This window comes from Dermacentor albipictus, chromosome 3, assembly GCF_038994185.2.
Source record: "Dermacentor albipictus isolate Rhodes 1998 colony chromosome 3, USDA_Dalb.pri_finalv2, whole genome shotgun sequence".
Taxonomy (NCBI): Eukaryota; Metazoa; Arthropoda; class Arachnida; order Ixodida; family Ixodidae; genus Dermacentor; species Dermacentor albipictus.
In genome coordinates, this window is record NC_091823.1 from 161,530,000 (window position 1) to 161,557,321 (window position 27,322).

At 48.3% G+C, this 27,322-nt stretch overlaps 1 protein-coding gene and 2 non-coding genes across 3 annotated transcripts; 2 read left to right on the forward strand and 1 right to left on the reverse strand.

Annotated features, from left to right (window-relative positions):
- Positions 1 to 5,836: 5,836 nt before the first annotated feature.
- On the reverse strand, positions 5,837 to 7,429 carry LOC135905180 (speckle-type POZ protein B-like). The gene has a single exon (XM_065436200.1). It carries the CDS (start codon positions 7,420 to 7,422, stop codon positions 6,184 to 6,186), a length of 1,239 nt encoding a protein of 412 aa, XP_065292272.1. The 5' UTR covers positions 7,423 to 7,429; the 3' UTR covers positions 5,837 to 6,183.
- Positions 7,430 to 8,279: 850 nt separating this feature from the next.
- TRNAE-UUC (transfer RNA glutamic acid (anticodon UUC)) lies at positions 8,280 to 8,350 on the forward strand. Its single transcript has one exon. It is a non-coding gene; the product is annotated as a tRNA-Glu (tRNA).
- Positions 8,351 to 8,355: 5 nt separating this feature from the next.
- Positions 8,356 to 8,427, forward strand: TRNAQ-CUG (transfer RNA glutamine (anticodon CUG)). The gene has a single exon. It is a non-coding gene; the product is annotated as a tRNA-Gln (tRNA).
- Positions 8,428 to 27,322: the final 18,895 nt, after the last annotated feature.

A 27,322-nucleotide genomic window follows, 5' to 3' on the forward strand; every position in this document is an offset into this window, starting at 1 on the left:
ATCAGCTGATCGAACTCCACTCCCCTGCGGTCTACATACTTCCGGTACAGGACCCCACCTCTTTCCACAAAGCGAGCATTTTTCTTGGCGATACCTTCCTTGACAATGCAGCGTATGTTTTCTAGGCTGCCATCCTTCTTTTGCTCGGCTATCAAAGCCGACCGGCTGACTTTTAGCAACCTATTAAGTCCGTCTGACGTAGGCGCGATGAGCAAATCTTCAGATAGCTCTTCTAACTTTCCCGTGTCGGGCATTTCCTCTCCAGTATCTGGTGCCTTTAACGCTACAGGCTCAATTTTATTCAGTTCGGGCGTGCTCTGAATATCAGCTTGCTGCGCCTCTGACCCTTTCTCATCGTTCGACAACGTCGGCCCCGCAACTACCGCCTTTGCAGCGAGCTCCCGAACCTTCGATCTGGTTAAGGCCTGAACGCTAGCCTCACCAAACAAAAGCCCCTTCTCGCGCAGGAGGTGATCGGACCTGTTCGAAAATAGGTACGGGTACTGGGGGGGGCAGCATAGATGACACTGCCGCCTCCGTCTCAAGTGCTCCGAAAGGTCCTTCAATAAGCACTTTTGCTACGGGCAGACACACGCTGTGAGCTTCCACGGCTTGTTTGATCCATGCGCACTCGCCCGTGAACATATCGGGTTCTACGTAAGAGGGGTGAATTACATCCATCGTAGCTGCGGAATCGCGAAGCACTCGGCACTCTTTCCCGTTCACGAGGAGGTCTCGCATGTAAGGCTCGAGAAGCTTCATGTTCTCGTCAGTGCTGCATAACGACAAAAACACGACTTTTGTTTTTGTTTCTGGACACTGCGCCGAAAAATGACCCGGCTTCTGGCACGTATAACAAACGCGCGCTTGCCTCGTCTCGAACCGCTTTCTGCGTTCGGCTTCGGTTGCCGCCGTCTCCTTAGGTTCGGTCGGACTGCTTACACTCGCATCCGCACTACGTGTGTCCCCCTTTGCTCTCATGGGCGTGAACTTCGGCCTCTCAAACTTGGAGCCAAATTCACCCTTTTGACCGTCCTTAGCTCCGCGAGCCCGACGCGTCACAAACTCTTCGGCTAGCTCAGCGGCTCTAGCCACCGTACTAACGTCTGGCCTATCCAAGACCCAGTACCGCACGTTCTCAGGTAACCGACCATAAAATTGCTCTAGCCCGAAACACTGCAGAACTTTCTCGTGGTCACCAAACGCTTTCTCTTCTTTGAGCCACTCCTGCATGTTTGACATTAGCCTGTAGGCAAACTCTGTATATGACTCACTTTTACCTTTCTCATTTTCCCGAAACTTCCGACGGAACGCCTCCGCTGACAGCCTGTACTTTTTTAGCAGACTCGATTTCACTTTGTCGAAATCCTCTGCCTCCTCCCTCTCCAAGCGAGCGACTACGTCGGCCGCCTCGCCGGGTAACAAAGTGAGCAAGCGCTGTGGCCACGTTTCCCGAGAGAACCCCTGCTTCTCGCACGTTCCCTCAAAGTTAACCAGGAACAAACCAATGTCCTCTCCAAGCTTAAACGGCCGCATCAGGTCAGTCATTTTAAACAATACTCGTTCTCCTGCACCGTGTGCCTGACTTCCATTACGAGCGCGTTCCATCTCTAACTCGAGACGTTTCATTTCCAAAGCGTGTTGACGGTCGCGCTCTCTTTCTTTCTCTTGTTGCTCTCGCTCTTTTTCTTTCTCTTGTTGCTCTCGTTCTATCTGTTCTTTACGTTCACGCTCATCTTTCTCTTGTTGCTCTCTCTGTTGCTGTTGCTGTTCTTTAAGTTCGCGTTCCTGTCTTTTTGCCGTCTCCCTCTCCTCAATGGTCTCAAGGCATTCCGACAGCTCGTCATCCTCAGCTCCTAACTCAAGAATAGCCCTTAGCAGTTCTGGTTTTCTGAGTTTGTCTGAGACATCCAGACCCAACTCTCTTGCAAGCTCCAACAATTTCGGTTTGCGCAACGACTTCAAATCCATGGCTGCTCTGAATGCTGCTTTCTCTACTGCCTACTATTGTCTCGCCGCAAACTAACCCGGCAGCAACGACAACCACAATTACCAGCTCTGTTTCTGACACTAACAAAAGCCTGGCAAAACTCAGAAGAAGAAAGTCCCGCACTCACCAAACCTCGCAGCCAAGAATTCAGCGCAGTCGTTCCGCCGCAGGCAACCAGTCATCACACAGGGCTCGTTGCACTGCTCCCGGATGGTCGTTGTGCTGCTCAGCATACAGTCAACCGCATATCTTAGCTGCTGGCCTCCGTTGTCGCGATCCCACCGCTGGCAACCAGCTATTGGAACCACACCGATGGCACCGGCTGTTGGAATCTCAGCGCTGCCACCAGCTGTCGGAACCTCAGTGCTGACACCCGTTGTTGCAACCGGACCGTTGGCGCCCGTTGTTGCAAATGGGTCGCAAGCCCCAAGGGTAGCGTTGGCCTGGCGGCCTGGGGCACACTGGAAGCATCCGAAGGTCCCAGCAAAGCATGAGGCGACTGCTAACAGAACAACTTGTTTATTCTAGCATCGCAAAGAGCGGGCGGTCAGGTCGACCGAAGTAGAGAGACGGGAGAGCACGTTACTCAACAGAAGAAATCGGAGCCTCTCTCCTGGCGTCCGGGGGCAGCTGCTCTTATACTCTTGGCGTCGCGGGCAAGAAGGAAGGTCACGGGACGACACCACATGACAGCGGCGACGGACGGACTGAGAGACACGTTGGGACAAGGAGGTGACGCATCAGCCGGGCCGGCGCCGGTCAGACCTCCTCGTTTCACACTGGGGGAGCTCCTCTCCCCGGCTGCCGCGCTTTGACAAGCGTGGGCACGCACACACACACGCACACACGAAGACACGTGGCACTGAAACATGCCGGGACGCGCTCGGCGGGGATGCGTCGCGGCCGCTCCGAACGGGCCAAAATGTCCGCCGCTTTGAACGAAGCCCCGGCGTACGTTGCATCCGCGCCGGCTTTAGCGCGCGTCGTAGGCGAAACGTAACAGCATTCATGTCAGCTAATAGCATAATTTCAGCATCATTCCTGAAACCCCTAATATCAACACTTATGCATTCCAGTAAATCTTTATAATCTTCTCTGTGCAATTATTTCCGGTCCACACATTACTCTTTACTCTTTACCATTTGGTTCCCTGATGGATGAGCATTCCGACTCCACCTCCCTTTCTTTCCGACTTAGTTTTGTTGCACCCTTTCCAAACATAATTCTCAATCACTGGCGGCTCTTCCGAGTCTCTAAGTTGCGTTTCTGTAACCGCGTACACCCCTATTTGTTCTCTATTTAAGTGCTCCTCAATCTCTGCCCATTTTTCCTTTCTTCTGCCGCCCTGCATGCTTATGTAGCCTATTACATGTAGTCTACACCAGTGCTGTCCAATGCTAACAAAACTAGCATCCATGTCCTACAGAGCATTCAAGGCCAAGCCCTTCGAACATGTCTGGGGCTACCTCGAAATGCTTCAACCGTGGCAACAATTGCCCTCGCGAGAGACAACCTAATAAGGACCTATATAGATATCGACACACTCCGGGCGCATGTTCGCCATATATCCAGAGTCCCTGACCACCATCTCGCTCACTTGCCTGAGAAAAGACCCAAGGCAGCGTTCTCCAGATCGATTGCGGCTAACCGGCACTCTTTGTCTTTGAGGCACTCACCCGCAACAAGAACGCCATCCCCTATGTGGTGCTTGAAGAAGCCTCCTGTGTACCTTGCTGTTCCAGGAATAGTGAAGAAAGCTAGCCTGCCCACCGCGGCTCTCAAGCAGACCACATTGGAACTTCTACATTTTTCATATGCTAACCGAATTCATGTTTACGCGGATGGTTCCGTGTCCGAAAATTCTACGGGCGCCGTTGTTCTACCATCTCAATCGGTCATCATCAAGTTCAAAACTTCTCACGTAACGACATCTACAGGTTCTGAACTGGCCGCTCTTCGCGCTGCTGTCGAATACATTGAAAAAGAACCGCCTAACAAATGGGCAATATTTTGTGACTCGAAAGCAGCCCTCCAGAGCTTGCGAAGCTTACGACGTGGCAATTATGAACAGCTGGTGTCACAAATCAACGAAACCTGCCATTGCGCATCTGAACGAGGACATGGCATCATATTTCAGTGGCTGCCGGGACACTGTGGCATCGTTGGTAATCACCTCGCCGATGACGCTGCCCGACGTGCCCAGGCTGGCTCACCGACAGTCCTTAGACCTTTATCCAGAGTCGACGCTGCAAGAGAGCTTCGCAGTCTTGCTCGTGCAATCACGTTAGGTTGCTGGCATACACCACAGAACTCTAAGTGTCGTTTACACAGTCTCGACCCATCACTAAAACTTACATTACCAGCGAACCTTCCACGACGTGACGCAACACTGCTGTGTCGGCTGTGGGTAGGAGTAGCATTCACCAACTCCTACAGCTACCGCATTGGAATGGCGGATTCACCAATGTGCGCTAAGTGCAAGTGTGAAGAGACCATCAGTCACCTTCTGTGCCACTGTTCTCGCTTCGATAATCAACGTGAGACTCTCCAGTGTGCATTAAATAGACTGGATGACAGGCCATTCACGGAAGCGAAGATCTTGGGAGCCTGGCCTCACAGCTCATTGGCCCAAAAAGCAGTTAGAGCGCTTTTTCGCTATCTGAAGGCAACGGACTTGAGTGCCCGACTATAGACAACCTACACTTAAGTTCTCTCTCTTTCTCTTTCACTCCCCATTCCCCTCCCCACGCGTAGGGTAGCAAACTGGACTCAGTCTAGTTAACCTCCCTGCCTTTCCGTCTTCCCTTCTCTCTCTCTCTACATGTAGTCTAAAATTGCGCTTATTAAGGCGAATCTAACGGGAGACATTGGAACTACCGCGGGCATCCTTTAAGTGCTTCCAGTATGCTCGTTTTATCAGCAGCGGCACGCGGTCGATTTTTTCGCCCTCTGTGGCCATTTGTTGAACTTGAGAGTGCGCTACCCCTGCTGGCGCAGTGGAATGATCTCAACAGCAGACGCCGCGGACGAGCGTAGCCCTCCCCACCATAGAGTTTCTAAACTCTATGCTCCCCACCTCACGAAACCCTGCCCCCCCTACCCTCCCCCCCCCCCCCCCCCCGCAGATGAGATCGCCCACGAGCACGGTTGCAGCGGGCGCCGTCAACTTAGCGCATGCGCAGGACGTCTCCCCTTCTGTCCTTCTCCGCTTTCCACCTCATGATTCCCTTGCACACTCCTCCTTCACTTTCCTTCTCGTCTCTTCACTATGGTACTTCTTTCATCTATCGCTGCGCTGCGTGTTCGCTTTCATCGCGGCGTTCGTCCGCTCAGTTACGCTGAAGCCGCCGACGCAGGAATGGGCGATTAGGAACAGCGTTCTAAATATTATTCAGGAACCATCGATGATGATTGACAATATAAACCAATAGCTTAAGCGAGCCGTAGAAATCAAATGTCACGCACTATACCAATAAATATACGGAGACTGCATCTGCTATTTGTGCGGTAATGTGATCACTGTGTATATCACAATTATGAGCAAGCACCTTCAGTATAGCTTACGAGGCGGTAAGCCAGGCTAACGTCTCAAGCAAATTATTGAAGTTTGTAGCTCTCTCAGAAGTAAATTCTGACGCCGGCAATAGCGCTTGATGCTGCTGCCACAAATTTTCGTCCACACATTTTGGCCGACATTTTGGCAGCATGAAGACGACGGCTGCACGACGAAAACGAAACGACGACAGGGTGGCGACGATAGCCTGACAACGGCTACGCATTTAGACAGAAATCTACGCTTTAAAATTGTGAAAATGACGACGTTCGAAGGAGTAAAAGCAGAAGGTCTTCACATGTTGACCGCAGCCAAGCCCTTTTATTTTCCCATGTTAGCCCTGAATCATAAGAAATGTCAGTGACCTACTGCGGCGAGAAAAAGAAATGAGAAAAATGAATTTCTATGCGCGAAAGTTCATTTTCCAATCTAGTGCTTCACTCATCATTCCACAGATTTTGCACTGTCTGTGTATAACAGCCACTTTGCTAAAACATAAATATACTCTCTTCTATTTCAACCTGAAGATGTGTTTTATAGCTGTTTTATGACCCACCACGCGCTGCCGCACATAGTTCTGGCGCTGCGTTGTACAGGGCGAATTTTAAGGCCGAATTGGCAGGAGCTCGCTGTGGCCCGTTTAAGAGTTCCTAGTACGCTTCGCCGGCGGCTCAATGCATCCGTCGGTGAGCGTCGTGAAGTGCTGTTCGAGCTCATCGACGTGACGCTTGGAATCGCATCCGGGAGTCTCTCCTGCAGCGTCGGTGTTCGAGCCGATCAAGTGGAGGGTGGCGTTGCGCAGCGTGACGGCGTTGTGCTTTTCGGCTAGAATCAACATGTCCGCAGCCGACTCCTCGGATAGGCGGGAGATGAGAGCCAGCTCGCACGACGCCTTGAGTAGGTCCATGTTGTACCTGTCGGCAGCTTTAAGGAGGGACTTGGGTTTCACTATTGGCTCCGGCACGCGCCCTGTGTAGGCAAATCTCAGGATGGCAGCGAAAATGTCCGGTTCGACATCCTCGATGACTACCCCGTCGACTGCTTGTTCCTCCACCGGGTACTCGAGCATTTGCCGGAAGGCCGCTGAGCGTGCCGCCAGGATGCTCCTGTGAGCCTGGAACGCCTCGTCGCCCACCTTAAACGTCACGTCCGCGTAATTTTGACTGTCCAACAGCCATTCCAAGTCTTCGGAGAGGCGGCACTGGGAAAGCGGGCTGGAAGCGACCTCGCTGCTCGTTCCAGGCGCGCTCGTGGACACCTCCAGGGCGGTGAGTTGGCACTTGAGCGTGAGCGTGTCGTCGGGCAGAAGGTTCCTGCCATTCTGCTTCAAAGACATCCTGCCGATGAATTTTTCGTATCCCCAGCTGTCGCCGCGGCGCGAAAAGATTCGCGTGCTGGTCTGCCGGCTGTTGGTCTCGTCTTCTCTGGCGTCGACGACGGAGAACCTCGCCTTAGCAGAGACCCGCCTGGTGTTGTAGGACACCAGGAAGAGGGACACGTAATCTGCGCACTTTTCGCTGGCGCCCCTCGGGTACAGCTTGAGGCGCCACGTCACGGGCTTGTGCTCACCGGCGGAAAACGTCGAGCTGAACAGCGCTTGCCCAGTGGCCTGTCGGCAGAGGCTGAAATTTGTGATTGTCCACACGAAGGATAACTTGACCATCTTCTGATCCGTGAAGCAGGACCTCTGTTCGACGCAGTCGGCGAGCACGCTCCCTCGAGGCCCCGACGTCACCGATACGTCTCCGGAATCCATGGAAGGTGCCGCTCTGCCTCGAGTCGTGCCGAGCGCGGCTAGCGAGGTGGTGACGCCCGACACGCGCCTTGACGCAGTGCTCGTCGTGACGGGAACAGCGGCGATGATGATGATCGCAGGCATTGGAACATACCCACAACGGCAAGCTCGCGGTACAAGAATAGAAGTGGGGGCAGGCATAATAATTCATTTATTTAAATACACCTTTAAGGCGGGAGGGGGGGCGCTAGAGGAATTGCGTAATGGGGAGAACCGGTAGTGGTGGGAGTAGTGACTTTGGCGTTGTGCTGCTAAGCCCGAGGGCGGAAGTCGGATGTCGCCGCGGCGACCGCATTTCGATGGAAGCGAAATGCAAAAATGCCCACGTACCATGCATTCCGTCCACGTTAAAAAAACCCGCGAGGTCAAAATTAATCCCAAGTGCCAAACTACGGCGTGCCTCATCAACACGTGGTGATTCTTGCAGGTAAAACCAGCGTTTTTGGCGGTGCAGATGGGGCTGGCGGGAGCGTACGGGAAATGACAAAGCGTTATTGTACAAAAGGAAAAAAAGGAAAAGAGCCTGTGGTAGCAGTTAAATACTCAAATAACAGCAATAAAAGCCCAGAGAAACACAACAAACGTAAGTGGTTACACGAAACTGTCACAATGCGCACAAGATGGAGTCGCTTGAAAAAATGATAAATTGATAAATAAATAAACTACGCACTTAGAAGCCACGCACACATTTAACAAGCAATGAAACTCAACAGCGTGGTGAAAAAGACAAGAAAACGTTCATCTTTAGGTGTGTTGGAATTTCTTCTGGTTCAGCCCACCCTTCCATAGCTCTCCTCTTATTCTCTAAATCCGCAATGCACAGCACATTCCGAAGCTACGACCACCACACACGCTACTTTCGTGCAGCGAAAGCAGGGCGGCGAGGCACGGAGGCCGCGAACATAGAAACCGGTTACGGCGATCACCGACACCCCGCCGTCTCCGGCGTGGTCCAGTGGTTAGGATATCTGGCTTTCACCCAGAAGGCCCGGGTTCGATTCCGGCGTCGGAAGTTTCGGTCTCATGGTGTAATGGTTAGCACTCTGGACTCTGAATCCAGCGATCCGAGTTCAAATCTCGGTGAGACCTTTATTTTATGTCTATCGCTTTTAATGCAGTGCTGATGTGTTCAGATCGTTTTTTTTTATGCGAAGCATATTACGAGAGCTCAACCCAGCTCCTCAGGCGCGGCGGTGTCGCCTTGAAACCACGTGACACCGTGACGTCACGACAGAGGAGAAGTGGCTTTGGCTCAACTCTTGCAAAACGGGCTGGGTGGGAATCGAACCAGGGTCTCCGGAGTGTGGGACGGAGACGCTACCACTGAGCCACGAGTACGATGCTTCAAAACGGTACAAAAGCGCCTCTAGTGAATGCGGTGTTGCCCTAGAAACGAGCTGTTTCTAAGGCGTGCGTCTCTTGCTCAGGCGCACATTTCGTTGCCGCGCCGAACGCTGCTTTGCTCGACGCTCACCGCGTCCAATGCGGGGCGCGTAGTCGCTGCCCTGTAGCCCATTGTCTTACACCCCTTGGCGGGTCGACGGGAACGCTGTCGCGTTCCACTCTTGAAGGCGAAGCAGTAATGCATGAGTTGTTTCTTCGTCTAGCCGAACCAAATATAGCCAAGCAACAGCAGTTCACCAGGCTAAACAGTGGTTCAACAACTAAAATAAAGGCTAGTATGCTTCGCATCCTGGGCTTAACCTTACCTAAGCCACAGCCATTTTTTTTTGTCTGCGTACGGGTGTAGCGAAGTATTTATTCGCTTCCTATCCTAGTGTTCACTTTTTATCGGCACAGATTTTAAACGATGACTACGATTTACAGAAACATCACCCGCCCGACTTTCTTTAACAACATCTTGATTTTAATTCAAGTGGTTATCAGTGAAAATAAAAACACTTATAAAATAAAAATTTCATTGGTGCGACAATAGGCACCATTGCGCCAAACGCCGGGTCCATTGTTTTTATTCCTTGCTTGCCTGTTTGCTCCGAATTACAGACACGAGGATTGGCCAAGAAATAGGCAGTAGAAGCAAACAAAACGATAAAGGCTCTAGAAAGAAAAGTGAGAGACAAATATTTAGGAAAGCGTAAGAAATCAAAAGGAAGCTGGCATATAACAGTGGCTCACCTTTGACAAGCAAGGTGAGCTTTCCAGGTGAGCTTTCACCAATTCCAGGTCTTTAAATGAAGACTACAATTATAACAAATTTCGAGATTTAGTAAATGCCCGGACAATTTTATGAAGTTAACACCGTAGTCCTGCTTTGCCAGGGAGGAGGTCAGAAATGGCAATCAAAAAGCAAAATTCCCTGCGTGCGAAACCTAACTCAAGTGGCTCAAAAGAAAGCATAGACGTTGAACACAGGATGTTGTTGTTGTTGTCCTGAGTGGCCGTAGCACATACTCACAGTGGGGCATTGGCCATGAATCGGGTGGTACTAGGCTGTCAGAGCGGAACTTTTACGTATTCTTGTCCTTCGGTTGAAATGCGGCAGCTGGCTAGAGAAATAAATTCAATGAAGACTACGGGTCATTTCAGATAAAACATATATGCGACAGGGTCAGATAATACACGGATATGCACCTCTACCTATTATTTTCCTTCACTTCCCCATCCTCGTTAAAATTTTAACAAACGCATATTTTGCCTACATTTTCCACGGACCACTGCCAAAGTATATAACTTAACTGAAGGTTGACGAGATGTCTTGAAAAGGTTCATCGCACGCGTTGCTATTTTTATGCGCTGCATATTGCAATCACTCAGTTCAGCCCTTGGGCGCGGCCGGGCAGCCACCATTGACCTTGAGCGCAACCACGTGACGTGACGTCACGCCAGCCGGAGGAAAAGCTGGGCCCCAACTCGCGCGGTCGCGCGCGGCCGCAGCCACCACCCGACTCCCGCTCCTCCCGCTAGGGGCGCTGCGCCGGCGCGTGACGTCACGGAGGAAAAGCTGGGACCCAATTGGCGCGGTCGCGCGCGGCCGCATATTGCGCGGCCGCATATTGCGCGGCCGCGCAATATGCAACGCATTCTTGGCTTAACCAAACTAAGCCTGGCCATTTTATTAAAAGTATTCTCCCTCAGAGGTGAGGGAAAATACATGACGGGTAGGCAGTCACATAGATAGAATTTATTGCGAGGAAAGACAGAGAGATCGACATGAGCTAGTGCGCTCTAGTCTGCTACTACACACACGATCATCATCATCACCACCACCACCACCATCATCATCATCACATTCTATGTCCACTGCAGAACGGAGGTCTCTCCCTGCAGCCTCCAGTTACCCGCTGTCTTGCGCCTGCAAATTTCCTCATTTCATCACCCCGCCTAGTTTTCTACCGTCTTCGATTGCGCTTCCCTTCCCTTAGCAACCATTCTGTAACTCTACTGTAGAATGTACTAGAAAATGGTTGAGTGGGCCGAACGGCGCTCTCTCGCTGAGGCGCCGCGTGTGGAAAACTTGTGCGAGGGCGCTGCGAGCGAATTGGATAGGGGCGGAGTCGCGCTTCGCGGCATATTCAACATAGTTTCGCTGCAGGCACTGAGACCGATTGCACGCGTACGCTCTTATAATGGTGCTTTATTTAAACTGCAAATTTATATTGACACCTCTTTGCTAAGCGTACCTATTTGAGGCATGGGTTATACAACATGTCGTCTTCAATTTTGCTGTCGGAGTCAAGTGCGCCGTCTGCGTCTGCGTGGACGCTGGCGGACGCCCAGTTTTTCTCGCAGAAAGTTTGTGAAGTAAACTTTTTTCATGCTTTTACTTGTATTTACATGTATTTTCCCACACTTCTGAGGGAAAATACATTTCAAAAATAGCTACGCGTGCGATGAACCTTTTCAAGACATCTTACTTTGGTGAGCCCGCGGCTCTTGTCGGCCATTGCCAATTGTAGTTTTAGCCAGGTGAACTGCTCTTTTTAACACTGTTTTTAAAATAACGCGTATTTTTTGCCACAGAAGCCACCTATCTGCAAAATGAAGCTACGTATAAGTAAATTTTATCGATATCGTGTCATTTTAGGCACGCTTCATGTTGGTGGAATATTCATCAGGGGCAATTAAAAAAGAAAACAGCATAATAAGGAAATAAACCAAGTTCATCACCTGCATGTCGCGAAGAGCTGCAGATGACCAAAGCACTTCAAGGCATATCTAAGGGTACGTCTACATGTACAGGGTGTCCCAGCTAATTTGAGCGAGTGTTTAACATTATGCGAATGGCACGCAGCCAGCTGGACAGAACCAGGGTAATGTCGTTTGCCGTCGCTCGGAGATGCTCAAATTATTTTTGTCATCCCGCCCAATTAGATAATTAGTCTTAATGAAATAATGAACTCCTCAAATGTTATAATTAAGCGAAAAGTGTGAATGAGAAAATTGTAGAGCGACACGTAAAACTCCCGATACAGCTTTCTGTTCCTCAATACGTGCTGGATAAAAGTGTTTTTCCGAGCGTGAAAGAAGCCCGCAAATGCACGCGAAATGACCACGCGACTGGCCGCTGGAGGCACTCTGCGTGCCTCGCTTGCCAACGCCGCAAGAACATCAATCGTCCCTGCGCTGCTCCACTGCAACCATTGCCTTGCACAGGACGCGAATTTTACCGCGTCGGAGTCATGGGCCCCTTCGGAGCACTTCAGACGGCAACAGCTGGGTGATAGTGGCGATCGACCATCTTACGCGCTACGCGGAAGTTTCGCCTCTGCCAAACGCATCTGCGCATGATGTTGCCTGGTTCCTTCTGCATAGCTTCCCCAAGGAGCCCCCAGAAAATTGCTGAGCGAGAGAGGCCGTGTCTTCCTCTCTGGAGGTATAAAAGCCCTACTCGAGGAATGCCACGTAATTCAGCGTATCACTAGTGCATGCCACCCGTAAAATAAAGGGATGACTGAGAGCTTTAACCGCGCTTTTGGCGACACGTTAGCCATGTACGTCGCATCTGACCAAACCAATTGGGACTGCGTTCTACCCTGCGTGGCGTACGCATATAATAACGCCACACAGAGCACTACGGGATTTTCACCTTTCTTTCGCATTTACGGACGCAAGCCTTCCTGCACAATGAACACTATTTTTCCATATCGCCCTGCACAACGCAGGCTAATACCTTGTCCGAAGCTGCTGCGCACGCGGAAGAGTGCCGAAAGCTCGCCCGCATATATACTTCGAAAGAACAGCAGTGACAGAAGCACCTTCCGGATATTCCCGCCTCTCCTGCACCCTATGGTCCTGACTCACTAGTGAGTCTGGCTTTGGATTATCGCCGCCAGCCCTGGACTATCCTCGTAGGCTGGCATGAGCTTGCGACAACCGAAAAGACGGGAGGGTGCGTGTTGTCCGGCGCTCAACAAGCTTAAGTTTGTTAGCGTTGCGAGTTTGGTATGGGGACTATACTGATGAGCAGTACTCAAGTCGTGACAGAATGATAGAAGTGTAGAGTGCTCAGAAAACTCAGGCCATCAGGGAAGGGAGACACGGGACACAAACCCAAGAATGGGCCGGTGCTTTGATACAGTGCTGGTGACATATGCGGAAAGGTTGATAGAAGAGCTGAATGTTACACCCAGAATCGCAAGGGCCTGAACAGTCTTTATATATATGCCTCCAACGAAGTAGGTTGGACAAGCAGCAGTTTTGTTGTGGCTGATATGGATGGCAGCACATTTTGCAGTGCTATAGCTACTACAAAGTTTGTTATTGTAGGCCCAGTCGTTCACCTTTATAGAATGTATTTATTTCAAGGACATATGCTGTTTATCGGCATACTGTTATTGTGGAAGTATTACCTTGTTAATCAATCACATTCTGCGCAGATGCATTAGTAACTTGGTTTTGAGTAGATCTTTGTCCTGACTACAATATATAGTATCGCAGCAAGAAACATTTTAGTAGAAGCTGAAGGGATTCGAACAGTTTAAACATACCGAATGCACAAAGCACTGATGGCACCTTTTCACCATTCCCACAATGCACTCACACCATCTACACTTTCCATAAACAAAAAGTGAGACAAAAAATCAATTACAGTTTGCTGCTTCTGAAGCAGGCATCGAAGCAATCCTGGTATACGCTGCTACATGCATAGGTCTTGTATGATGCAGGTCCTGCTATGCACTGCACACAGGGCACACGTTGAAAGCAGATAATTTCTTTTTGCAGTGCTCAAGCATAAGTACACACTGACTCAAACATCGCTGCACTGTTACATATGCTTCAGTGCGTCAGTGTTCTTGAGTGCTGCACGAGCGATTTATCCCCAACTAGCCCAAAAGACGGACGCACTTGAAAGAAGTGAGTGAAGGAGTACAGTGAACCTGTACTGAACTGGATTCACACGCCGAATATAAGAGCGCAATGTCAGCTGAAATGGGTGGCATGGCTGATTTTGTACGTACTTCCCATAGTTCGGCTAGTAGTGTCTTTCGCTTTCGAAAGTTATCTTTGCCACTGGAAACAGCGCTGAGCTTGCCCATTAAACTTGAGTCACCCGACAGCACACGAAACACGCCGCGGTTGACGACCCCAAGTTCCACACGGTTCATTCACCACATCACACATCACACGAAGTCAGAAGTGCCATATTTTAAATCACTGCCACACCAACCGGAACTGAAAATTCATTTCCTTCGACAGAGTTTCTCAGCTGGGCTCGTTCACTCACTAGTTATGAACTCGATAGACGCGCTAGGCCTACGCATAACGTAAACAACATCGGTGATAGGTGAGTGCTGATTATTTAGACTTCAGAGCTCGTAAACATGTTTAACATCGGCAGTCAACATAATCGCTGCGCGTCGTCACGCTTAGCCGTGTTCCCGACCGACACTTTAGACGCTTCGGCGCGTGCCGAAGCCTTCCGATGCGTACCAGTGGTTGCTTTGAACGCGATCTGCTTTGGGGGCTCAGTCTTGGTTGGCCGAAGGCTCGTAGCTTTGTGTGCACCATGTCTCACCGCTCAGTTTGCGTTAAAGCTATAGATAGCGAGGTCACTTCGCTCGTTGCTGCAGCCGCGATTCCTCAGACCAGCGTTTTGACAGCGAGCGTCCGTGGCCATCGAGTGTGATATGGTCATGTTTGCCTGTGCGCGCTGACACTATGCTTGTCAATTCAGTTAGTAGGCAAGTGTTTACTGGGGAGCGGTGTACACGGCGGCTGCTATATACCTATGGCGCGGCCGCGCGAGCCATGTCTTGAATACGATCTGCGACGCGGACAGTCTGAGCGCACTGAGAGCCGATAGCTTCGTATGCGCCCATACGCCTGCGCCTCACCTGCGTTCACGAATTGAAACGTCACTGTCTCTTTTTGGTTCATCCTCTTGTTTTCGCCTCTTTCCAGAGGCGATGTGCACCGCAGGCCTCCAGCAGAGTGCCTTGATGCGCGCGACCTCGGACGCGGCACATCAAGGCGCCAGCCTCCTCGATTGGTTGCGCTGGCGGTCACTCCGAATGTTCATTTCGTTTTAACCGAAGAGCAAGTCTGAGGCGGTTCGTCTTAAGCGGGTTTTTTATGCGAAGCATACTAGCCGCACAACCACGCTCTTCCTTGCTGCGCCGCGCGCGGCCGCGTAGCTACCATATGACGTCATAACAGCTGCAAAAGCGGAGGCTCAACTCGTGCGCTCGCTTGCGGCCGCGTAGCTACATAGCCGTGTCTCAGCTCGTGCGCTCGCCTGCGGTCGCACAGCCGGTGCTGCGGCCTAACTCCCGTTCCTCCCGCTAGGGCACTGGCGTCATTAAAGCTGTATAAGAGCGGCGCGCTCTCGTCGAGGCCAGTTGTATAGCGCGATGGCGGGAAAGGAAAGGGCCGCTCGGTTCGGCCTAGTCGAACCAAATATAGCCAAGCAACAGCAGTTCACCAGGCTAAACAGTGGTTCAACAACTAAAATAAAGGCTAGTATGCTTCGCATCCTGGGCTTAACCTTAGCTAAGCCACAGTCATTTTTTTTTCATTGTGTCAATGGAAAACGTTTGTCTAACGTTGCAATGTTGTTCCTTATATGCGAGAATTCGTCTTAAAGACAGTTGACTGTATTTGTTCTTCAAAAGGAACCACACAATAACAGAATAGAATGAAAGCCGCCACTGCGGCCACAATGCACGAGCAATCACCCAGCGCTATTTAAGAAAACAAAATGAAATAAAGAAGACAAATGAAGGCATCTATTCCTAAGGCATAAGTACATGTCATATGCAGTTATAAACACCGTTTGAGCTCTCTGAAGGTATCTACCAACGCGCGAAGAAATACGAATGATCCTTCTGTGAAGTACCGCCAGCAGTTTTTAATGGCGCGACCTTGATGCGGCGTAAAATCCACTTCGATCGCAGCGCCGCCACAGTATTTTTTCGTCGCCGCAAGCCTCACTGCAAAGAATGCACCATCCCAGTCGTTCATCCTACTCAACCATATTCTAGTACGCTCTGCACTAATGGGATACCAGTTATCTACGCTACAAATTACATTGCATGCCCAGCTCCATTTCTTTCTCTTCATGTCAATTAGAATATCGACTATCCCCGTTTGCTCCCTGATCTACACTGCTCTCTTCCTGTCCCCTAACGTTACGCTTAAAATTTCTTGCTCGTTCCATCGCACCTTGCGGGGTCCTTAGCTCGTTCGCAAGTTTCTTTGTCAACCTCCACGTTTATTCCCCACATGTTAGTCCCAGCAGAATGCAGTGATTGTACTCTTTTCTTTTCAATGACAATAGTAAGCTCCCAATTAGGATCTGGCAATGCCTGCCGTATGCACTCCAAACCCATTTTTATTCTTTCGTAAATTTCCTTCTCATGATCAGGGTGCCTTGTAAGTAATTGACCTAGATAAATGTGCTCCTTTACAGAGTCCAGAGGCTGACATCTGATCCTGAATTCTTGTTCCGTTGTCAGGCTATTGAAGATTATCTTTGTCTTTGGCACATTAATCTTCAACCTCACTCTCACACTTTCTTGGTTATGGTCCCCAATCGTTTGTTGGAAATCGTACCGTCATGCTGAACAGGATAATGTCATCTGCAAACCTAAGGTTGCCGAGATATTCGCTGTCGATCCTTACTCCTAAGCCTTCCCAGTTTAATCACTTGAATACTTCTTCCAAGCATGCAGTGAATAGCATTGGAGAGATTGTTGATGATGATGATGTCCTGGATGAGTTTGGCGCTTACCCACTCGCGGGGATTGGCCAAGAGTCGGGCAGACTTTACTTATGTGTTCAGAAAAGGAGGTAAAAATCTAAAATTTTGTTACATGAATTTAGGCGAGGGAAAATCGATGTCTCCTTGTCTAGCCCCTTTCTTTATAGGTATCTTCCTTCTCTTCTAGTGTAAAATGAAGGTAGCTGCAGAATCTCTGTAGATATTTTCCAAGATAGTTGCGTATGCAGCCTGTGCTCCTTGATTAGGTATTGCCTCTATAGCTGCTGGTATCTCTACTGAATCAAATACCTTTTCATAATCTGTGAAACCCATATAGAGAAGCTGATTGTACTCTGAAGATTTCTCGACCATGTTATTGATGAAATGGATGTGATCCATTGTAGATTATCGCTTCCTGAAGCCGGTCTGTTCTCTTGGTTGATTACAGTCAAGTGTTGCTCTCATTCTGTTGGAAATTATCTTGAATATCTTACACAATTCCGAATGCAAGCTAGGTAATGGGCCTATAATTCAATTCTTTAACGCCTCCCTTTATGTCAATTAGCACAATGTTGGCATTCTTCCAGTTCTCTGGAATACTTGAAGTTGTGAGACATTGCATATAAAAGGCCACAAGCTTTTCAGGCATGGCATCTTCCCCATCTCTGATTAAATCAACCGTTATTCTATCTTCTGCTGCTTCTCCTTCTGGGTCATGTCTTGCAAGGCCTTTCTTACTTCGTCGCTAGTTATAGAGGGAGCCTCTGTATCCTGTTCGTCACTACTTCGAATTTTTCATGCTCCAGCCATTTTTTACTGCTTCTTCAATGTTTCTCACGTTATAATTTGGAATTTCAGTTTTGACAGGTCAGCAAATTCTATCTGATCTCTTGAGTTAGACACTTGCATGCTTTGTCGTTTCTTTATTAGGTCCTTTGTTATTTGGGAGAGCTTACTTACTGGTTGCCTTGATGCCTTACCTCCCACTGCAATTGTTGCTTCTAAAATCAGCCTAGTTACGGTTGCATTCATTACCTTGATGTTACCTTCATCTTACTGTTCTAAAGCTGTATATTTCTTTGCAAGCACCAGCGTAAATTTATGTGCTTTTACCTTTGCAGCGTCTAGGTTGGCCTGTTTCTTCTTGAATAATCTTTTTATTTCCCTCTTCAAATTGAGAGAAATCCTAGACCTCACTAACCTATGGTCACGCACTTTACCTAACATTTCTACATTGCGCACTATGATGGGATCGGCAGATCGTAGGAAATCCATTTCATTTCTTGTTTTTTCCATTGGGGCTCATCAAAGTGTACTTCCTGTTGCTGCGCATCCTGAAGAAGATATGCATTATTTGGACCCTATTCCTTTCCACGAATTCTACTAACCTCTCCTTTAGTGTTTCCAGAGCCGATGCCGTAGATGCCAATTGCTTGTTCCCCAGCCTGATTTTTCCCCACTCTTGCATCGAAGTTACCCATGACTAAACTATAATGAGCTTGCATCTTTTTTCATTGCTAATTCAACATCCACATAAAACCATTCTATTTCTTCATCATCGTGTATGGAGGTTGGAGTGTAGGCTTGTACTACCTTTATTCCATGTCTCCTATTTAGCTTGGTTACGCTTACTGCTACCTTCTAATCAAAGCTACCTTCAACCTCTAAAAAGTCCCCACACGGATTTCTTCCTCGAGCTTAAAGCTGAATGACAAATGAGTCTTTGATGTTCAAGAACTATCCTTTATTGGACACAAGATTTCCGCTCAGGGCATATCGCCTCTTGAAAAGAACATTCAGCAGGTTGAAACTTTTAGCCGCCCATCCACTCCAACCCAAACGCACTCTTTCCTTGTTTTGACTGAATATTTCTCCAAGTTTGTGCCACACATGGCCCATGTAGTTGAACCACTTCATCACTTGCTGTATAAAGCTGTTCCATTCAACCAAGATGTGGCCTTTCAAAACAGTTTCCAGCAGGTGAAAGGGCATCTTCATGATGCACCCATTTCATCGCTGTTTGACCCAACCCTTCCTATTGTAGTATCCACAGATGCCTCTGATTACGGGCTTGGCACTGTCTTGCAATAGACCGACGAAGAAAACACGAACTATTCAATTTACATCTCGTTCTCTCTCACCAGCTCAGCGCAGGTATTCCACTGGCAAAAAGGAAGCTATGGCTTGCCTATGGGCTTGTGAAAAGTAGCATGTCTGCCTCTGGGGAAGAAAGTTTATGTTGGTGACTGATCACCAGGCACTGGCTACACTCTTGTCTGAGAAGGGTTCTGGGAGGAAACCACTCCGAATAAGTCAGTGGGCAGCTTGTCTTCTCAATTACACATTTACCTCACAGTACCACAAAGGCGAGCGGAATAAGTTTGCATATGCCCTCTCTCGCAACCCCCTTGACAGCTCCGAACATTCCTTTGCTTTTGAGGAAGAAGTAGTTGCCCAAGTTGAGACCATGATATCTAAGACTGAAGTACAAGAGGCCACGGATTGGAACCCTCTGCTAACACAAGTTATGGACCACACAATGAATAGCTGGCCTCAAAGGAACCAACTTTTTAAAGACCTCCATCCGTACTACGAGGTCAGGAACTATCTGTGGTTGATATGTAGTATCCTACTAGGGGACCAAGTTGTCCTTCTCAGCAAACTACACAAACAAGTTCTTGCACTTGCACATGTGGGGCACCCAGGTACGGTCAGAATGCAAGACTTGGCTCGAAACACCTACTGGTGGCCTGTTTTTCGCAAACATGTCGAGCAACATGTAAGCGATTGTCAAACTTGCAACAGTGCTGAAAAGTAAGCCAAAATTTGACAGGGGCCCATCCTCCCCAATATCCTCCCCAACCCTGGCTGAAGGTGGCTGTAGACATCACGGGTCCGTTTCATTCAGCCCCTCAAGACTGCCAGTATGCCGTAGTCATGGTAGGCTACAACTCTAAGTGGCCTGAGGTGATTTTCTCAACATGTGTAACTAGTCAATCTGTAATCGGTTTCCTGGCCTCTGTATTTTCTAGAGGGACTGCCTGAGGAAATCGTAACTGACAATGGCCTCGAATTCATCTCTGTTGAATTCGAAACACCCAACTACAGAGGGGACCTAGCACACCCGGTCTTCACTATTTCCCTTATCTTAATGGACAGGTTGAGCGGCTTAACTGCGATCTCAAGTCATTCATTCAGAGTGCCCTTCAAGAATGACATCCTGGAAAAAAAGAGTTCTCGACTACGTCGCAAAATATCAAACCATTTCTAATACCGCGACTAGGTTGTCTCCGTTTTACTTGTTGCGTGGTCGTAAACCTCAAAAGCATTTGCACATTGTAGGCTTCTCCATGCGCAGTCTTCACAAGAACCCATACCATGAGTACTAGGAACTTCCACGTGTTGAACGCTATTAGTGTAATATGCAAGAAGATTCCAATCAAAGATGTCCTGCCTACCACAGTTCCTTTCAACTTGACGACTAACGCCACAGGGTCATTCATTTTAAGGTAGTCCGTAACGCTTATTTTTTGAACAACAGCACTACCTGGCATGCATCAAAGCTTTCCATTATGCAAAATAGAAGTGAGGCGTGCAGACAGGACACAAGAGTAGAGAAGTGGACAACACGAACGCCGTGTGTCCTGTCTGCACGCCTCACTTCTATTTTGCATAATGAATACTTACCAACTAGCTCAGCTTTCTGTCGTTCAAAGCTTTCCAAGAGCACACTGAAGGGCAAAACAGTCACTACATCATCATCATCATCAGCCTGGTTGCGCCCACTGCAGGGCAAAGGCCTCTCCCATGCTTCTCCAACAACCCCGGTCATGTACTAATTGTGGCCATGCCGTCCCTGCAAACTTCTTAATCTCATCCGCCCACCTAACTTTCTGCCGCCCCCTGCTACGCTTCCCTTCCCTTGGGATCCAGTCCGTAACCCTTAATGACCATCGGTTATTTTCCCTCCTCATTACATGTCCTGCCCATGTCCATTTCTTTTTCTTGATTTCAACTCAGATGTCATTAACTCGCGTTTGTTCCCTCACCCAATCTGCTCTTTTCTTATCCCTTAACGTAACACCTATCATTCTTCTTTCCATAGCTCGTTGTGTCGTCCTCAATTTGAGTAGAACCCTTTTCGTAAGCCTCCAGGTTTCTGCCCCGTAGGTGAGTACTCGTAAGAGACAGCTATTAAATACTTTTCTCTTGAGGGATAATGGCAACCTGCTGTTCAAGATTTGGGAATGCTTGCCAAACGCACCCCAGCCCATTCTTATTCTTCTGATTATTTCCGTCTCATGATCCGGATCCGCCGTCACTACCTGCCCTAAGTAGATGTATTCCCTTACGACTTCCAGTGCCTCGCTGCCTATTGTAAATTGCTGTTCTCTCCCGAGACTGTTAAGCATTACTTTAGTTTTCTGCAGATTAATTTTTAGACCCACTCTTCTGCTTTGCCTCTCCAGGTCAGTGAGCATGCATTGCAATTGGTCCCCTGAGTTACTAAGCAACGCAATGTCATCAGTGAATCGAAAGTTACTAAGGTATTCTCCATTAACTTTTATCCCCCATTCTTCCCAATCCAGGTCTCTGAATACCTCCTGTAAACACGTTGTGAATAGCATTGGAGATATCGTATCTCCTTGCCTGACGCCTTTCTTTATTGGTATTTTGTTGCTTGCTTTATGGAGGACTACGGTGGCTGTGGAGCCGCTATAGATATCTTCCAGTATTTTTACATATGGCTCGTCTACACCCTGATTCCGTAATGCCTCCATGACTGCTGAGGTTTCGACAGAATCAAATGCTTTCTCGTAATCAATGAAAGCTATATATAAGGGTTGGTTATATTCTGCACATTTCTCTATCACTTGATTGATAGTGTGAATATGGTCTATTGTTGAGTAGCCTTTACGGAATCCCGCCTGGTCCTTTGGTTGACAGAAGTCTAAGGTGTTCCTGATTCTATTTGCAATTACCTTAGTAAATACTTTGTAGGCAACGGACAGTAAGCTGATCGGTCTATAATTTTTCAAGTCTTTGGCGTCCCCTTTCTTATGGATTAGGATTATGTTAGCGTTCTTCCAAGATTCCGGTACGCTCGAGGTCATGAGGCATTGCGTATACAGGGTGGCCAGTTTCTCTAGAAAAATCTGTCCACCATCCTTCAACAAATCTGCTGTTACCTGATCCACCCCAGCTGCCTTCCCCCTTTGCATATCTCCTAAGGCTTTGTTTACTTCTTCCGGCGTTACCTTCGGGATTTCGAATTCCTCTAGACTATTTTCTCTTCCATTATCGTCGTGGGTGCCACTGGTACTGTATAAATATCTATAGAACTCCTCAGCCACTTGAACTATCTGATCCATATTAGTAATGATATTGCCGGCTTTGTCTCTTAACGCATACATCTGATTCTTGCCAATTCCTAGTTTCTTCTTCACTGTTTTTAGGCTTCCTCCGTTCCTGAGAGCATGTTCAATTCTATCCATATTATACTTCCCTATGTCAGCTGTCTTACGCTTGTTGATTAACTTCGAAAGTTCTGCCAGTTCTATTCTAGCTGTAGGATTAGATGCTTTCATACATTGGCGTTTCTTGATCAGATCTTTCGTCTCCTGCGATAGTTTGCTGGTATCCTGCCTAACGGAGTTACCACCGACTTCCATTGCACACTCCTTAATGATGACCACAAGATTGTCGTTCATTGCTTCAACACTACGGTCCTCTTCCTGAGTTAAAGCTGAATACCTGTTCTGTAGCTTGATCTGGAATTCCTCTATTTTCCCTCTTACCGCTAACTCATTAATCGGCTTCTTATGTACCAGTTTCTTCCGTTCCCTCCTCAGGTCTAGGCTAATTCGAGTTCTTACCATCCTGTGGTCACTGCAGCGCACCTTGCCGAGCACGTCCACATCTTGTATGATGCCAGGGTTAGCGCAGAGTATGAAGTCTATTTCATTTCTAGTCTCGCCGTTCGGGCTCCTCCACGACCACTTTCGGCTATCCCGCTTGCGGAAGAAGGTATTGATTATCCTCATATTATTCTGTTCCGCAAACTCTACTAATAACTCTCCCCTGCTATTCCTAGTGCCTATGCCATATTCCCCCACTGCCTTGTCTCCAGCCTGCTTCTTGCCTACCTTGGCATTAAAGTCGCCCATTAGTATAGTGTATTTAGTTTTCACTCTACACATCGCCGATTCCACGTCTTCATAGAAGCTTCCGACTTCCTGGTCATCATGATTGGATGTAGGGACGTAGACCTGTACAATCTTCATTTTGTACCTCTTATTAAGTTTCACAAGACCTGCCGCCCTCTCGTTAATGCTATAAAATTCCTGTATGTTACCAGCTACATTCTTATTAACCAGGAATCCGACTCCTAGTTCTCTTCTCTCCGCTAAGCCCCGGTAGCACAGGACGTGCCCGCTATTTAGCACTGTATATGCTTCTTTTGGCCTCCTAACTTCACTGAGCCCTATTATATCCCATTTATTGCCCTCTAATTCCTCCAATAGCACTGCTAGACTCGCCTCACTAGATAACGTTCTAGCGTTAAACGTTGCCAGGTTCATATTCCTATGGCGGCCTGTCCGGAGTCACTACAATGGTAGGATTATTCATACCCTATTCCACTACCCCAAGCATAAACAGTGCCACCCATGCCATCGCATTAAAGTCTGCCAGAATTTTGATACACCCAAGATGCCAGCCTCAGCAACAAGTGGAGTCACCCGAGTCACGCCAACAGTCATCGTCCCTCACGTCACGACCTCAAGATGCGCAGCTTCATCAACAAGTGGAGTCACTCGATTCACGCCAACGGTCATCATCGCTCACATCACAACCTCAAGACGTGCAGCCTAGGCAACAAGTGGAGTACTCAAGTGGTGCCAGCAGTCGTCCCTCATGTCATGATCTCAACCACCACAGCAAATGGCACAGCCTCAACGAGAGTGCTGCCATCCACGGCACCTGGACTATGTATAGCTTAACATTATTTTTGTTAAGAGGAGGAGAAATGTTGTACAATAGAATTTAGTACATTGTTCTGTTGGATTGCCCCACGGGGTGCCCCACTATATATGAACACCCTCGCTGCAGTCAATGGGCAAGTTGGGCACGGTGTGGAACTGCTGTGTGTGACATTGCTTCAGAGCCACCAACGGTACTCGGTGTCTCCCTTCGAAACACTAGTTCGATTTGTAGGTTTATCGGTGTAACGCATGCTCAGGCAAACATTAACAGATCTCACTCAATGACCACGAACTAGCAGTCACAACACGAGCGAGCACTTCGTACCGTGTCTCGGAAACTTGAGATTATGCGATTGCCAACACTAGATGTATGGGAACAACGAAATGCACATGAAGGCACCATCTATGTCGACTTGCTGTGGAGAGATTACCTCCTAGTTTGATACAGCGCATGGCCTACGCACGGATGAGTGCAAGGAGAAGGCAGATAGGTCCACATTCCTGCCCCCCTCGCCCCGAATGCATGCTTGATCACATTATCGGATGTTCACTCCCTTCCCATACCTTTTGCGCAGAAGGAATCGTCAGCTCTCGTGTTTCTCCGAGTTGTTTACCAACACGACACGACTTGAAATAACTTTCGCCTCGGCTGACATATTCTTTTGCTAGATTACTAGCCATACAGGCTCCAAGTACATGATTGAAATGGCCTAAAACTTCATTAAATCGAAACTGTCATGAAGTTACTTCGTTAAATTGCGAAAAATAAATACAGTTTTCAATGCAACTAAGATTGGGAAATCAAAATAGTTCATTACTTCATGAATTTCGCTAAACTGAGGTTCGTTATATTGAGTTTTGACTGTACTAGAGGCCATCAGGTTATCAGGGCTCAATCCGAAACCGGAAAGGCGCTGCTTCGCTTACAATGAGCCTTGCGTTCCTGGGCCATGTCATAAGCAAATCTGGAGTCCGTCCTAATCGGTAGAAGACATGTGCCACCGCTAACTTTACACAGCCCACCGAAAAGAAGGGAGTGTACAGATTCCTTGGCGTGTATGACAATTACAGGTACTTTGTCAAGGACTTTTCATGCATTGCCGAGCTACCGATCCATCTCACAAAATTTAACATCAAGTGAGAAATGCCACAGGTCCAAGCATTTCAAGGACTTAAAGGGCCCCTCACTAGGTCTGGCCATTTTGAGCTGACAAGTGCAGAGCATAGAATGCACGCCAACGATCGTGTTCGCAAAGAATTACATCACTATGCGCCGCGGAAAGGTCTGACATTTCGATCCGAACGCCATTTTCTCTTCTGCTCGTGGCCGCTGCACTCCAAGCCCGACGGTGACGTACTCGCATTCCTGCACCTACGTACTCGAGTCCGCAGTGGGACGTCGCTCGCGGTGACACGTGACATCGAGAATTATTCAAGGCCCCATCTGTTATTTGTGTGATCTGTTGCTTGAATTGATGAAATGAAGTTTAGAGAAATAATAAAACAAATAGAAGGTCTGTGTGTTTTTTTGTTTTACTTCCCAATGAAGCAAGAGCGATGTACTTCCGCTTCATCTGCTTGTTTGCATGGTCGTGCAGTCACGTGCGCAGGTACCGAAACTATGTCATTTTCTAGCGTGTTCCAGCACGTGATCAAGCTCTGCGATCTACCTGTTCTGCCTCAGTATTCGTGTAGCAGTGAATTATACCGCTAGTCATGTGTCCTTGTGCACAGTGTGCAAAATCGTGCACTGCACTAATCCAGGAAATCACAAGAGCTCGTGCGCAGAGCCAAAAAGAAAAAAAAGCGAGGAGAAAAAAAAATGAAGGCAGGGCCCGTGACGTATGCATCACGGAATCCTCAAGGTCTGGTATGGGAGAACGCAGGGAAGGAATTTCATTTGCAGAGGCTAGGCGGGGCGAGTAGAGAGAGTACCTCGCTATGCAGTGGAGCTCTCGTCTTGAAATCTTTGTCTCGCGGCACTGAAAAGATTTCAAAAATGTTTGCGGCAGAACGCTTCCTAGAGGACATGTAACAATTTTCAGCGTATAACCAAAATTTGTTATGGGGCCTAGTGAGAGGCCCTTTAAACGACGGCTACAGTCACCACTGGTGCTTGCATGCTTCGACAATGAAGCCGATACCGATGTCCATAGGGATGCTAGTAACACAGGGCTTGGTGCAGTGCTTGTTCAGAGAAAAGACGGATCAGAAAGTGTCATTGCCTACGCCATCGGGTCACTATAAAACGGGAAGGCTAATTATTCTATGACAGAAAAAGAGTGCTCTGCCATTATTTGGGCTATGGCAAAATCTTGTCCATACTTATACAGGAGGCTTTTCAATGTCGTAAGCGACAACCACGCATTGTGCAGGTTGGCAAACTTAAAGGATCCTTCAGGCCGCCTTGCACAGTGAAGCCTAAGACTGCAAAAATTTGACATCACCGTGATTCACAAGTTCGGACGCAAATGTTTTGATACTGGCTGCCTCTCTCATGCCCCCACTGACCTGCCACCGCAAGACAAGACAATGAGATGTTCCTAGGAACAATACACAAACACCACTTCGTCGAACAACAATGAGCTGACCCGAAACTAAGAAACCTCGTCGAGTATTTGGAAAGCAAGACCAACCTTTTCCTGAGGTTCAGTGTGGATTGTCGTCATTTTAGCTACAGAACCACATCTTCGTAAAGAACTTCTCCCCAGTCCGCGCAAACTACCTTGTTGTTGTGCTCCTAGCACTGTGACCAGAAGTCCTGCACAGGCTGCACGATGATTAGACAGCCGGGCACCTCGTGTTTTTTTTTTTTCGCACACTCGCATGAACACAAGAGAAGTATTATTGAACGTGCTTGAACACTGACATTGCGCGTTAGGTCAAGATATGTGGCGACTGTCAGGAACGCAAGACATCACCAAGAAGGCCAGAAGGATTGCTACAGCCAATCAAGCCTCCTTGCTGACTGTTCCTACAAAATCGGGCTGGACTTGGTGCCCTTTCCGACGTCAATATCCAGGAATAAGTGGATTGTGGTAGCAACCATGTACTTTACCTGCTATGCCGAAACTAAAGCCCTGCCTAAAAGCAGCGCAGTCAAAGTGGCGAAATTCTTCATATAGACCACCTTGTTACGACATTGTGCTCCAGATGTGCTCATCACCAACTGAGGAATGACTTTTACAACAGAGCTTACTCATGAAATTTTGCAATTCAGCCAGAGAAGCAACAGGAGGTCTAGGGCCTACGACCAGCAGACGAATAGTCTTATACCCATGTCACATGGGCAAACTTAAGCACACTTTGAGCAAGTGCACTTCACGGCTAGTGTCATTGGAAGGCTGCCACACGGGAACGCTTAGTGACATTTACTGCAGAGTGCACTCGACGGCGAGTATGTTTGCCGAAACCACTTCATGGCAGCAAAGTGTCTAGTGTAGCTAGCAGTGAGTAAAAAATAAGTAAATTAATATTGAAAGCACAGTAAGGAGTCATCATCATCATCATCAGCAGCAGCAGCAGCAGTAGCAGCAGCAGCAGCCTGGTTACGCCCACTGCAGGGCAAAGGCCTCTCCCATACTTCAGCTACCCCGGTCATGTACTAATCGTGGCCATGTTGTCCCTTCAAACTTCTTAATCTCATCCGCCCACCTAACTTTCTGCCGCCCCCACTACGCTTCCCTTCCCTTGGAATCCTGCCCGTAACCCTTAATGACCATCGGTTAACTTCCCTCCTCATTACATGTCCTGCCCATGCCCATTTCTTTTTCTTGATTTCAAATAAGATGTCATTAACTCGCATTTGTTCCCTCACCCAATCTGCTCTTTTCTTTCCCTT

What these genes read in the sequence shown, in the direction of transcription:
- LOC135905180 (XM_065436200.1), bottom strand. Translation starts at nt 7,422, where the DNA reads ATGCCTGCGATCATCATCATCGCCGCTGTTCCCGTCACGACGAGCACT.